The sequence below is a fragment of the Hyaena hyaena genome, unplaced genomic scaffold, assembly GCF_003009895.1.
Source record: "Hyaena hyaena isolate Hyena2069 unplaced genomic scaffold, ASM300989v1 scaffold_184, whole genome shotgun sequence".
In the NCBI taxonomy this organism is placed as follows: domain Eukaryota; kingdom Metazoa; phylum Chordata; class Mammalia; order Carnivora; family Hyaenidae; genus Hyaena; species Hyaena hyaena.
The window spans coordinates 337,831-350,384 of NW_024080817.1; the positions used below are offsets into that span (position 1 = coordinate 337,831).

The 12,554-nt window shown below is 49.0% G+C and overlaps 1 protein-coding gene across 2 annotated transcripts in view; it reads left to right on the forward strand.

The window, feature by feature from the left end:
• The window catches only part of UST (uronyl 2-sulfotransferase), a 302,745-nt gene that overhangs the window by 197,317 nt on the left and 92,874 nt on the right, over positions 1-12,554 (forward strand). For both annotated transcript variants that reach the window (XM_039240941.1, XM_039240940.1), the window contains exon 5: positions 1,142-1,295. In XM_039240941.1, coding sequence (XP_039096872.1) covers positions 1,142-1,295 — 154 coding nt within the window. The remainder of the gene's footprint in view (positions 1-1,141; positions 1,296-12,554) is intronic.

Sequence of the window (12,554 nt, forward strand, 5' to 3'; positions counted from 1 at the left end):
GAGAGTGGTGGGACAGGGTCACGTCAGTTGGTTTCCTCTGAGCTCCTTCTGACCCCTGACAGTGTCCAGGTGTCCTCATCAGAAGGACACGGGGGTCACAGGATCTTTCGGGAGGTCCCCAGAGCAAGACCTGTGCCCAGAGCCTGGAATGTTCTCCCAGGCTTCTCAGGGCCACTGCTTGCAGGCGGGTCAAAGGAAAAGGGGAGGAAGCCTTAAGAAAATCTCAGCCAACCTGATCATTTTGCCTCAGAAAGTCCTTGCCCGCGTTCAGAGCATTTGTCCCATCACCTTTATGGAAGGCATTAAAATGAAACACCTACTTGTTTTATTTTTATCTAAAACCACCTGCCTTCATTTGAGGATAATTATACAGATTTTTGTTGTGCTCATAACACCCCGTTACATGATTACTTTTCTCAGCTCTGGAACCTTCTTTCCATGGTTCAGAGCACAGATTCTGGCGCCAGACCTGCCTGGGTTCATATCCTGCCTCAGCCACAAATCACTCACCCTCTCCCTGCCCCCGGTGCAAAGAGGGTGGTTACGGAGCTCATCTCCACGGAAGTGTTGTGATTCTTCTGTGAGGTGGGCACAAAAGGTTTACAGGAAGGCGATTTAATAAATGTGGAGTGTGTTTCATAAATGTTGGCTATATTACCCACCTCCCGCAGAGCACCTTGCCCGAGACTGCTGGAATTAGAATATGGAATAAGCTCCGTCTCACCCAGTGAGGCAATCAGAATTGATTGAACATTCTGTGAGGGACAGCCACCTGCCAAGGCGTCCGTCCCGGACCCTGGGGATGCAAAACCCACCACCACGTGCCCTCGCCCCCAGGAACCCACAGCCTAGTGAGAAAACGAGACCATGTCTACACCTCCCTGCTGACAAATCCAATCGTTTGCGTGGTGCTGGCCGGGAACAGCCCTCTCGGCCCCAGCGGGTCCCTGCACAGACGGCTCCCGCACATAATAACGTGGCACTCAGAAGCTGCTGCTTGCTGATTATTGTTCACTGGTATTTAGACTGGGTCCTCTAATGATAATATATCAGCTAGAGGGGAAACAGTATCTACTTGGGCTTTGTTTTCCTCCAGAAGTGACGGGTCGTAACCAGCTCCATGTTTGTGTGCGTGTGTTAGGTTTGGAGGAGACCAGCCTGTCTACATCAACATCATTAGAGACCCTGTCAACCGGTTTTTATCTAACTATTTTTTCCGCCGATTTGGAGACTGGAGAGGGGAACAGAATCACATGATCCGCACCCCCAGCATGAGGCAGGAGGAACGCTACCTGGTAAGTCCTGTGGCTTCTAAGAGTGGCCCCGCCCCACCCTGGGTGAGCCCCCGGAGGCCAGGAAGCTCCCTTCCCCTCCCCGTGGCTGTCCCGTGGCACCCTCTGTGGCACCTTCCTCAGGGAGGAAGTTTTTGCCGGTGAAAAGCTCATTTTCCCAGGTGACCCAGATCCTGATGAGCATCTTCTCAAACAGCTTTCTAGTCTGATTTTTCTTGGTTTGTCTTTAGCGCTAGATCCCAGGGAAGAAATTACCTTCCCCAGGGAAACCTGATAGGCACTATCGTCACTGAGATGTGTTTGGGATCTCTCTTGAGGGCCACAACGTGCTTCCCATGGTGGTCCTATGAGAGATGGGTGTTTCCACACGAGACCCTGCAGTTCCATAAAGGATGTGGGCACAGCCGTGACTGACTGTTCACAGGTCATCCAATGTCAAGGCCGGGTTCTCGCCGTCACAGCACGACAGAATCAGGCTGTCTCGGCAAAAACCGTCTGCTCTTTCTTGACCTTGTTTGGGGACCCTCAGCTCCATGGGGGTGTTAATTGTTTCCATAGTACAGAACTGAGGGCCAGGAACAGAGTTAAAGTACACTTGTCACCTCTTGGTGACCTAGATCAACAAAAGCTTGCCGAGCAGCTGAGATTGGTGGCAAAGAAGGGAAAGTCCTGGTCTGTGTGTCTCCGGGAGCCTGTGGGGGTCACCCAGACCCATCCCAGGCCATCGGGCACAGCAGAAGAGGGTAATGAGCAGTCAGTACAATTCTGTTCCCAGAGTCAGAGAGTGACACAGAGCCTGTGCCCACTGCTGTCAAGGCAACAGAGCATCCTTGTAGCTCAAGTATCATTACTCACAATTCCAGCCAGTGCCCAACCTTCTCTTTCCTCATTTAATTTTTAAAAGTGTAATAAAAGTACATGTTTGAAGGATGGGAGCATTTTGCATGATGTCACTTTCAAGTGTTAAAATCCAGAAGCAGAGTTTAGAAAATGGAGCCGTACAGAGGTCGTATCTTACCTGGTGTGAAACAAACACGTTCATAGATGGGCCAAGACCAGAAACTAAGCCTGGTCACCACTCAGAATTTATTCAACTACCTAATGCTTTAGTGAAACATTTTTGAATGGCTTTTACTTTTAAAAAATTTTTTGATGGCAAAAACTCTCATCTTTTGCTTTAAACTATGTGTTATGAACATGACTATATATTTTTTATTCAGTGTTATTAACATATACATTTTCAGAGTATAGAACCACTTACTAGTGATGCAGGCGGGCTGGGTCTGAGGACCCAGAGGTGGGGGCCAAGAGAGTCCTTGGCTTCATGCAGGATGGAAATCCAACGCAACCCAGCAGGAGGCAGAAGCAGAGTTTTTGAAGATATATAGAGAAAGAGATGCAGATGCAGTGTCTGGGAGATTTGGAAAGGAAGGGAGGGAGTCTTGCCTTTGCCTGCGATCTGTGGTTTTATTGGTGATTACAGTCTGGTGCATGTCCTCTGAAACATCCAGAATCTGGTCAGAACAAGACAGGGTCCACACGTCCCTCATTAGTTGCACATTCCCTGAAGCCAGGGGTCATAGTGTGGAGATATCTAGTGCCCGTGGTCTGGAACAGGCATAGGATACCTCTGCCCAGTCATGCCTTAGATATCATCTGCTGTGCAGAAAAACTCCAGAGATATCGTTATCTCTTTGTCCCTTACAAGGGGGACATTAAGGTATGGCATCTGCAGGGCAGGGGGCAGGTCCTAGCAAGACGAGAAGCAGAAAAAACAAAAAAAGCAAAGGAGATTTCCCTGTCTCACTAGAGGAATAATGGCTACTTGGATTATTTAGTAGTTTGCATTGGCTCTTGATTACCATTTATGTGTTCTTTGAAAACGATAGGACGTATTCCATTTAATCAAAGAATGTTGCGGTTTCTGACGCAATCCCGATCCTAAGAAAGTTAGAACCAAGTTATAGCAGAAGATGCTGAGAAACCAAAGATCTGGAAATGCTCTTCAAACATTAATGTAGGTAATAACTGAAGTCATAGTCCTTCGGAAGGTGAAAAGTGATTTTGGAAAAACACGGAAGTGGAGGGGCAGCCTTGGGGATCCAGAGGGAGCTGCAGGGGACTGGCTGGGTTGTCAGTGAGGGTGTGAAGCAGGCGGTGGGGGTGTGGCATCTGAGGCCCCTGTAGAAGTAAAAGATGAAGTCGGGTCAGGTGGTCAGCGAGGGGAACAGCGCCACCTGGAGGCGCATCCGGACAGAGGCCTGCAGTCGGCACACCTGTGGTTCATTCAGAGATCAGCAGGGAGAACCTTGTGGCTGGTGGGGGGTGGGGACAAGAAAGTGGCAGGAGGTGAATTCGGAGAGGTAAGGCTTGGAGAGAACAGGTCATGTAAAGCCCCACGAGTGACAGCAGTTTCTCTAAGTGACCTGGGAAGTAACACGAATGACCCCAAGTCAAACATACCTTCCTCAGTGCTCTTTCTCTGGACTCTCCATGGGAAAGCTGAGCCCTTCTCCCAGCAGGGATGTGTCATACCATTAGCCTGCAGACTCCCTCAGCAGGTATCTCTCACCTTTCTAGGAGTCAGGGCCTCCTTCCTGCTCTAGACCTGTATCTGGCCAATCCCTGCAAGTCTCCTGGGCTCCTCACACCCAAAGTTTCCAGAAGGCTCTATTGAAAATGGAGTTTGTGGGAGGGTGACCCCGCAGGTATGCAGTGCACAGGCTACACAGCTGTACAGGGAGGTTCAAGAGGAGGTTCTTGATGTTCTTCCTCTGTGCTCTCAGAAAGTTCTGTGCTGGTGATAACATTTCTCTGGGTGATATAATGTCTTAACTTCTTTCCTGCCCTCCAACAGCCTGTAAGCTCTTTGAAGACAAGATAGGATCAGCGTTCCATCTCTGTCCCTGGCACGCAGAAGAGGGGCTGAAATACAGGAGGCCTAAATAGCATTCTAGTTACTAAATAAGAAACACATATTAATATGGAAACTGAGAGCAGTTCTGTATGGTTTTCTAGCCTGTCAGATTTTTGCCATCCTGTGAATCATGGCACATAACATAGTCTGCACATAGTCACGCAAACAGTAAGCTGTAATCATTTGCCAGAGGGGTTGTAAACAGGAGAGAAAAAAAATAATGGTTCAGATTTAAAAAACAAAAGAAAACAAAACCCATAAAGTGTTGAAAGTTGGTAGTCGAAGAAAATCTTATGCTGCCTTTATGGTGTGATGTGAGAGATTGTGGGGAAATTTCCCCGCCTGAAATTCCACCCTTAGAGATTTGCAGGAGCCTCCTTTCCAAATGGAAGTGCTGTGTCCTGGGAAGAGCCTGTGTCCGATGAGCTCATGTCATTCCTTGGCAGGGCCCCAGCCGGAGAGCACTGGGCTCCCCAAAGCAGCAGAGGGAGAAATCAGGGGAGCAAGGGATAGAGACGGGGGCCCACGGGACGTGTGACCCCTCCATGACCTGACCCCAGCCTGACCCAGTTAGAAGACTCTTTTCTTGTTCAAAGGATAGTTTGTTTATTTGCAAGAAGACGGTCTATTCCCTTTTTTTTAAATAGCTGAAACTTTTATTTCATCTCCTTGGTCCCATTAAACCCTTGAAATAAAACTGCTCCTTTTCAGAGTCTGCTTGCATTTTGGCAAGCCTGGGTGGTTGCTTGTTTGACTGAAAAGAGGGTGTTGTGTCTCAGTTGGGTATAGGGCAGCTGTGAGGAGACCGCTGTCCCAGAGGGGGCACGCAGGGGGAGCCCACACCCAAGGAGGAGGCAGGCGTGCCCGTGTGGTGGACGTCTCCCTGAGCACTGCACGCACACGGAGTCACGGGAGCTGGCCCAAAATGGGTCCACTGATGTACCCGCATTATTCCAGATCCCAGTGCTCCAAAGCCACTTGCTTTATCCAGTTGCCAAAATCAGGCAGTTCAGCTCCTGGCCCTGAGCCTCACAGAGCTGCTTAGCATACAGCTGACAGAGGGCCAGGGCCTCTGAGCCCGCCCCGGGTGGGGGGTGAAATAATATCATCTTGTGATGCTGGGTGGTTTGGAAGAAAATGGAAAAGGGTAAATGGATCATAGGATTCTCAGAGTCCCTGGAGGTAACAAGGAAACTCATTTTATAGGTATAGGAATGGGGCCTGGGTCTGGGCATGGGTCAGAGACTGGGCCCCCCAACTCCACACCTGGATTGTTTGATCATTTGGACCTTATGTTTTATTTCCTGCACGGTAAAGGCAGAAGAGGACTGGCTTGGGCCAAGTTCTATGCTTTTTGAGCAAAATCATTTTGTCTGATACATCTTTACAAAGACCCGGCTGTGATAACGTTTCCTTTTTCCCCAAATTTTCAAGCATCTTATAGCTATTTCCCATATTTTCTGGAAACAGATTTTCTAGAAGTTTCTATGTCTTTCCAAACCATGCTTCACTTGTATTCACAAAAAAAGTAATAATTTTAAAATAACTTATTGCTAGAACGGATACAAGTTCAACGTATAGCAGCCACGCCATGAAAAGGAACTTCCCTTAGGCTCCTTTCTCTTCGTCCAGACCCAAAAACGTGGCTGCCCAGGGCAGAGGTGCCTCCCTTGTCTTTTGCTCTTAGAATCATAAGGTGGGACAGAGCTGAGCCCGGGCACACTTGGATACATCCCAGCGCATGATAGTCTTCTCCATCTCAAGTCCAGGCCCTTTTATTTCCAGGGCAAGGAGATCCCTGGCACCCAGAACGTAGCTAATGAAAGAATGAATGGCCGCTAATGAAAAGCAACTGTTGTGATTTACAAGCAAGGGAGAGAGCATCTCCACTCTCTTTTCCAGTTGCCGAATTTCCCTGCAAACGGATTTCTCACCCTGGCATTTCCACAGCTTGCTGTTTGCCTAAAACCTGGCTGCAGAAAGGTTCATGGTAGAATGTTCTGCAGGGATACCACTTTGCAGTTTCAAACTCCAAAAAATGTCAAGTTGGCCTCCTTACCCAACACTTACTGCAAATTCACTGGAGGGCCCTCCTACTAGACGATCCTCCATTTGAAGAACAGGGAGAGAAGGAGATTTTCCCGGGGAGAAAACGCCTCTGTGATACTGTTTATTCGGGTTGGCTGTAAAGCGTGGAAAGTAATGCATGGTTAGAAAAAAAAAAAAAAGATGCATAATTTACAGCTTCTTAATTCATAAAGAATTCAGTGAATCATGTTGGCCCCATTGGATTCTGGAGAAGTCTGAAAACTGGCCAGCGTCAGCAAAGGTTTTGCAGAGAGCTATGCATTTTAATCTGCTTGAACGTTTTGGACTCTAAAAGTCCTTTAGCTTTGGAAATGTATATATGAAACACTCATTTCTGGAAATTTCCACTCGGCCCTGACCAGCTGAGGCTGTCCTGTGATCGAAGCCTCAGGCTTTGCCTCTGTCTTTAAAGCATCATTTTCTTAGAAAAAAAAACAAATAAAGGGTTTGGATGATATGCTTTTTAAGTATTTCAGTAAATATGTAGGTTTTCCAAATTTTTGAGAGTAAAAGAGTGATCCTCTGTCTCTGACTAGTTCAGATTTGGCTTCCGATCACAAGCTGAGATAGCAGCCTAGCTGTGTGACCCAGCCAGTGATTTAGCCTCTGTGAACTTTACTTTTCTCATCTGTGCAATGGGGATATTTACACAGAGTTGTTGAGAGAATGAATAAACATTCTACACAGAAGTGCTCTGAAAACTAAAAGCCTCCAGAAACGGTTTCAGCATTGATGCTTTCATCCACTGGCTCCACGTGGCCTAAAGGGACTTTTGCTGCTACAGACGGGCTGCTGTCCCCCTGCCCCTGTGGCCCAGGCCACGCTGGGCCGTGTCCTGAACCGTGAGGTCCACCTCCGCCAAGATCTCAAGTGGCAGAACTAGGCCCTTCTCCTGGGAATTTGTTTCTAAGGAAACTGCTTCTCTCTGTGTTCCCAGCAGCTGGGGGCCCGTTTTGATCCCAGCCCCCTGGCATATATTCTTCCCTGTTTATTTACTTGGAAACCCAAGCAGCTGTAGGCACAGGGCTGTAAAGTCACAGAAACGACACGCTCCCGGCTTCCAAGGAGTGGGGAGCAGAGGTGAGCCAGGCCCCAAATGCTCCCTCATGCGGTGCGGAGAGAGGTGCGTCCCCGACCTGAGAGAAACGTTTCTGGAACCCATGTGTCCCGACGTGTGTCGAAAGTGGTCTCGGGCATTACCAGAACTGGGACCCTCCTGGGGTTTAGCAGTCCCCGGAGTGGCCCCTGGAGCTTCTGGCAAACAGGGAAGATGATGGGCACAGGATGGGAGGGGCAGAGTTGAAAACAAGAGGGGCCTTGTGAGGGAAGAACGGAAAACCTCCAGCCCTGCTCAAGATGCCACCAAATGGCCACAGCCTTGCATGTGGCGTGCGTGGGTTAGTGCGCTCCCCTCGTGTTAGCTAGCTCATTCATCTTCCAGCAACCTCTTACACCTCCTGTGTAGGTATTAGTTCCCACCCCCCGGCCCCTGTTATAGGCTTAAAAGGGGGGCCCAGAGAGGCTACATGGATAGGGTGAAACTCCAGATGTGAGGAAGTTGTGTTAGGCCGTGTGAGTTACGAGGAGCTCAGATCCCCCCAGGTTGCCTCGGGTCCCAGGGGCCCGGGGAGCAGAAACATGGCAATAATTATGAGGACGGGTCCGGTAATGAGGCCAGAAGGACCGCCAGGGCCAGCAAAGAGCAGGACACGCCGTGCAGAGCCCAGTCCGTGAGAAGGACAAGAGCAGAGAGAAGCCCGGTGTCATGGCGGGACCCTAGCCAGGTCTCACGAGCAAGTCCTGCAGGCGCCGGGCTGCCCGGGGATCCCAGCTCCCCCTTCTGCAATTCAGTCCGTGACACGCTGGAGCCGCTCGCTGTCCTCTCCCCTTCATCAGCAGCCTGGTCTGCTGCCCCCACAGTGGTGCCCGGTGTTTCTCTCTAGCTCACGTTCAAGGCCACGTTCAAGGCCCTGAGTGAGCCCGATTTGTCCAGTTGGTCGGTCTGTCCAGCTGCCTCACAGGTCGTGTTTGGCTGCCCCGAGGCAAGTGCCCTCTCTGCTCTGGTCGAGGGGGTAGGCGGACGGATGGGACAGGACAGAGCACCCTGTATGCGCAGGGCCTGTGTTAACTCCCCATTGCCGCCGTGACGATTTACCGTGCGCTCAGCGGCCTCAACCACAATTGCTGCCGTGACATTTCTGTAGGTGAGACGTGTGGCATCGATCTCCCGGGCCGACATCAAGGTGTTGGCAGAGCTGCATCCCATTTTGGGGGGTCCAAAAGGAAGAGCCCCTTCCTCATTCATTCGGGGAAGACAGAATCCATGTCCTGTGGTTGGAAGATTGAGATCCCATTTTCTTGCTGGGGCTCCCACAAGCACCATTCCCATTTTCTAAAGGCACCTATGTTCCTTAAAATGTGGTTCCCTTTTCCCAAAGCAGCCGGTGGTGATTTGAGCCCCTTACTTGCTACAGATCTCTCTTCCTTCTTCCACCCCATCCCTTTAACTCAGCTGAGGAGGTCACTCTACTTTGGAGGATTTGTGTGATTCAATTGCACTCACCCTGATAATCCAGAATGATCTCCCTCTTCATCGTGTCTGTAGAATCCCTTTTGCTACATGATATGCCATATTCACAGGTACCAGGGATTAGGGTGTGGACATCCTCAGGTTCTGCCTGCCAGAGTGTCCCCAAGGACTCAGGTCCTAAAGAGGCTGCAGAGGTGATGTGAGCATGACAGGCACTTGACCCGTCCCACCCATACGTGAGGGCCCTCCTCTGTTTTCCACTGTGACACGGCACCAAACTATGGCTACCTGCTTCTGGTCTTCAAAACCAAGAGTACAGTCACACATTCTGGTTTTTCTCCACACTAATGACTCATCCATCCATTCATCATTCATTTATTCAGTAAACATTGATAGTCCTTTCTGGATGTCAGGCACAATAATAGAAACTGGAGATAAAACATAGAGCAAAAATAGACTCAGTGTCTATCCTCATAGAACTCATAGTCCTTTGAGCAAGACAGGCATTAATCCCCACCACACAAATGCATGTGAAATAGTAACTGTATCACTTCCTACAATGCAGAGACATGGCACTGTCCAGGTATAGAATGAGGCAGTTGGCAAGTTGGAGGTCAGAGAAGTAAGATCTGAAGGGAAAGAGGAGAAGGAAGAACATCCAGACATAGGGAACAGCACATGCAAAGGTCCTGTGGCAGGAGGGAACACAGTAAGCCTAGAGGGAGGACAAGGGAGGCTGGAGCAGAGGGAGGACAGAAAAGCAGAGTCCAGTAAAGTGGGCAGGCGGAGGTCAGGCCCTATTAAAGAGCACTGGGGAGACACTCGGGATTTAAAGCACGGGAGGCATATTTACCTGGGATCCTGAAACTTATACATTTTTAAAAAAATGAGCTCACAAAATACAAAATAGAAAAGGACTCCAAGCATGTGGATAGAGGAGTTAGTTCAAGGCTAAATGCAGAGATCCAAGTGGGAGAGAAGTCCAGAAGCAAGTATTTATGGAGCATTGACCGTGCACAAAGAGCAGTTCCAGTTTGGGGCAGGGGTGGGGAGGGGGGAGCATTTACAATGAGTGTCAAACCCCTCACTGTCCTTCTAGTTGTTAACAGCCTGGCCAGCAATGGAAGAACCAAGCCTGAAAAGCTTACCACCAAGGAGAGAGGGGATAGCTCAGTGCAGCACAGAAATTGTCATCGTCTGGGGCGTGTTTAATTGCAAAATAATGATGTGGACACAGTCTGAGAATTCAGGTGAGGAAGGCAATCTGGGAGAGTGGGGGTTGTTGGGGGGGGCTTTCTAGCCGAGGTGGGAGCTCAGTCTTTAAGGACAGATATAGATTAAGGCAGGGGTAAGGGTCAAGAGGGCCCCAGGAAGGAGTGTGTGCAAAAGAGCCTGAGGCTTGCTCTTTGGTGAGCCGCACAGCTTGGCCGCAGCAGAGGGTGTAGGGAGGCGAGGAGCTCCGGGACCTTAAAGCAGTTCTCCAGATGGCCCTGAGCCGGGAAACAGTGCGCAGCCCTGATGGAAGGTCCCAACAGGGGCGTCAACCCCCAGGGCCGCCAGAGCACGGCCAGGTGCGTCCGCAGGCCACCTGTCGGCTGAGCTCCTCTGCTCCCGACACCCCGCCCCCACTGTGGGTCAGGGGACCCTGCAGCTGTCTCCTGGCTGGGGGCTCCGCTCTGCGCCCCTGCTGGGCCACGTTCACAAAGGTGATGGTCCCTGCCGCTGCTCATTGGAATCACCCGGGGAGAGCTTTCAACCCGATGCCTGCTGTCTCCTACACCCGGAGATTCTGGCCTAACTGATCCGGAGCACAGCCTGGGCTTTGGGATTTGTTAGAAGCTCCGGAAGTGATGCCAACATGTAGCTAAGGTTGGAAATTGTGGAGGGTCACCGCACATCCATTACCGGCTGTGTTAGCAAGAGCTGTTCTCCCCCAGAGAAGCGCCGCCTGAATATCTTCTAGAGTCTTCCCTCCCGTGTCCTCCGCCTGTTTGGGAAAAGCTGTATTTGCCTTCCCCTCAGAAATGTTTCTACCTGTAAGGCTTTTATTTGGCCTGTGCAAATAAATGTTGTTAAAGAGTTTGATGGTATAATGCGAGGTTTGCTGTGTTTTCGAATACTTGTACCTGTGTTGTCAGGCTTTCTTCCAAATTGAAGTGGGTAGTTTATTACACAGAATCCAAAGAGTGTATTATATGTACATTTAGCGTCTCACTTTATAGAGCCCTGCTTCAGGCAGTAAAGCAGAGAGCGAGCACTTTGATGAATAAAATACTTGAGCATGAGGCCATCTCTCTTGCCACCTCTTCAAAGAGACATGTGTCACTGTCGAAATGGCAGCCAGTTTATACAAATACATATACGTGCTAAACCAAAAGACGTGGATAAATAGAACTACACTTTAAATGCAATCCAGAAATGTTCTTTCAAATAATGTTCCCAAAATGTAGTCAGGGCACTTGCTAGTCAAAGAATTTAGGGAGTGAAGTTTTATATAAAGTGCAAAATTAATGGCTCAGTTGATCTGTGTTAAAATTTTGAATTTCGTAGCCTGCATGTGTTTTGCGGAACCCAGCGCGCCTCTATAGTTGTCCTCGATTTGCTTTGCCAAATTGTAATATTTGTTCCATGCCCAGCCGTTTTACATACACAGCATAAATTCCCCAAAGGCGGGATGACCTCCAAATGTGTTCTGAAAAATATTTTGCAAAGTTTGAAGACAGACAGGAAAAGTGAAAGTGTAAAACAGCGAAGAGATTTATTGGACTCTCTGCTTAAATTCTAATTGCAAGTACTTATGAAAATGTCAATATTAACATGAAATAGCTGGCAGTTTCTCTAATAAATGTAAATTGAATTAGATGGTGTATAATTGGAAAAACGCTTGCTTTGCTCGGGCTCTCCCGAAACAAGCCTTAAAATGTGTTCGCTGCAGCACCCTTGCCCTCTAATGGCTGGAAATAGAAAGACAAACACTTCTGACGACACGGAGGATAGAAGGTAGGAGGAGGGCATGGCTGACCATTTGGCACCACATCTAGGTCCTCTTCCCAAAGCCTGGGGCACCATGTAGATGTTAGTGGGAGCATTTTCTGAAAAAGAGGTGGCTCGAAAGAGGCTGAGGGCTAGGGAGCCAAAAGCATGCCAAGTGCCTTTGTTCTTCAGAGCCACCTTCAGTAGAAGATGGTAAGACAGACGCTTGATCTCTTGAAATGCAACAGGAAGGAAAAACTCACCTCCGAATACTAAAGATTTTTTTAAGCATTTATTTTTGAGAGTGAGAGAGACAGAGCGTAAGTGGGAGAGGGGCAGAGAGAGAGGGAGACACAGAATCCATAGCAGGCTCCAGGCTTGGAGATGTTAGCACAGAGCCCGATTCAGGGCTCGAACCCATGGTCTGTGAGATCATGACCTGAGCCACCCCCGCGCCCCAAAATACTCAGGATTTAAGTGCCTGGGAAAGTTATAGAATAAATAATCAAGCCTGGAGACTGGGATGCTCTTAGCTCGAATTAGTTTTGTAAGCACACTTAACAAACTACTTGAGTTCCCTTTTATGAGTGACTAATGAGTGTCGCAGACAGGGTAGAACCAGTAAATGTGGTTTGGTGGGAATTTAATAGGAAGTTTGATCTTATTCCGCATGACACTTGCATTGATCTTCTAGGAATACAGCCAGGAATGAATGGGACAGGTGAGGGATGAACTGGCTACAAACTCATGCACA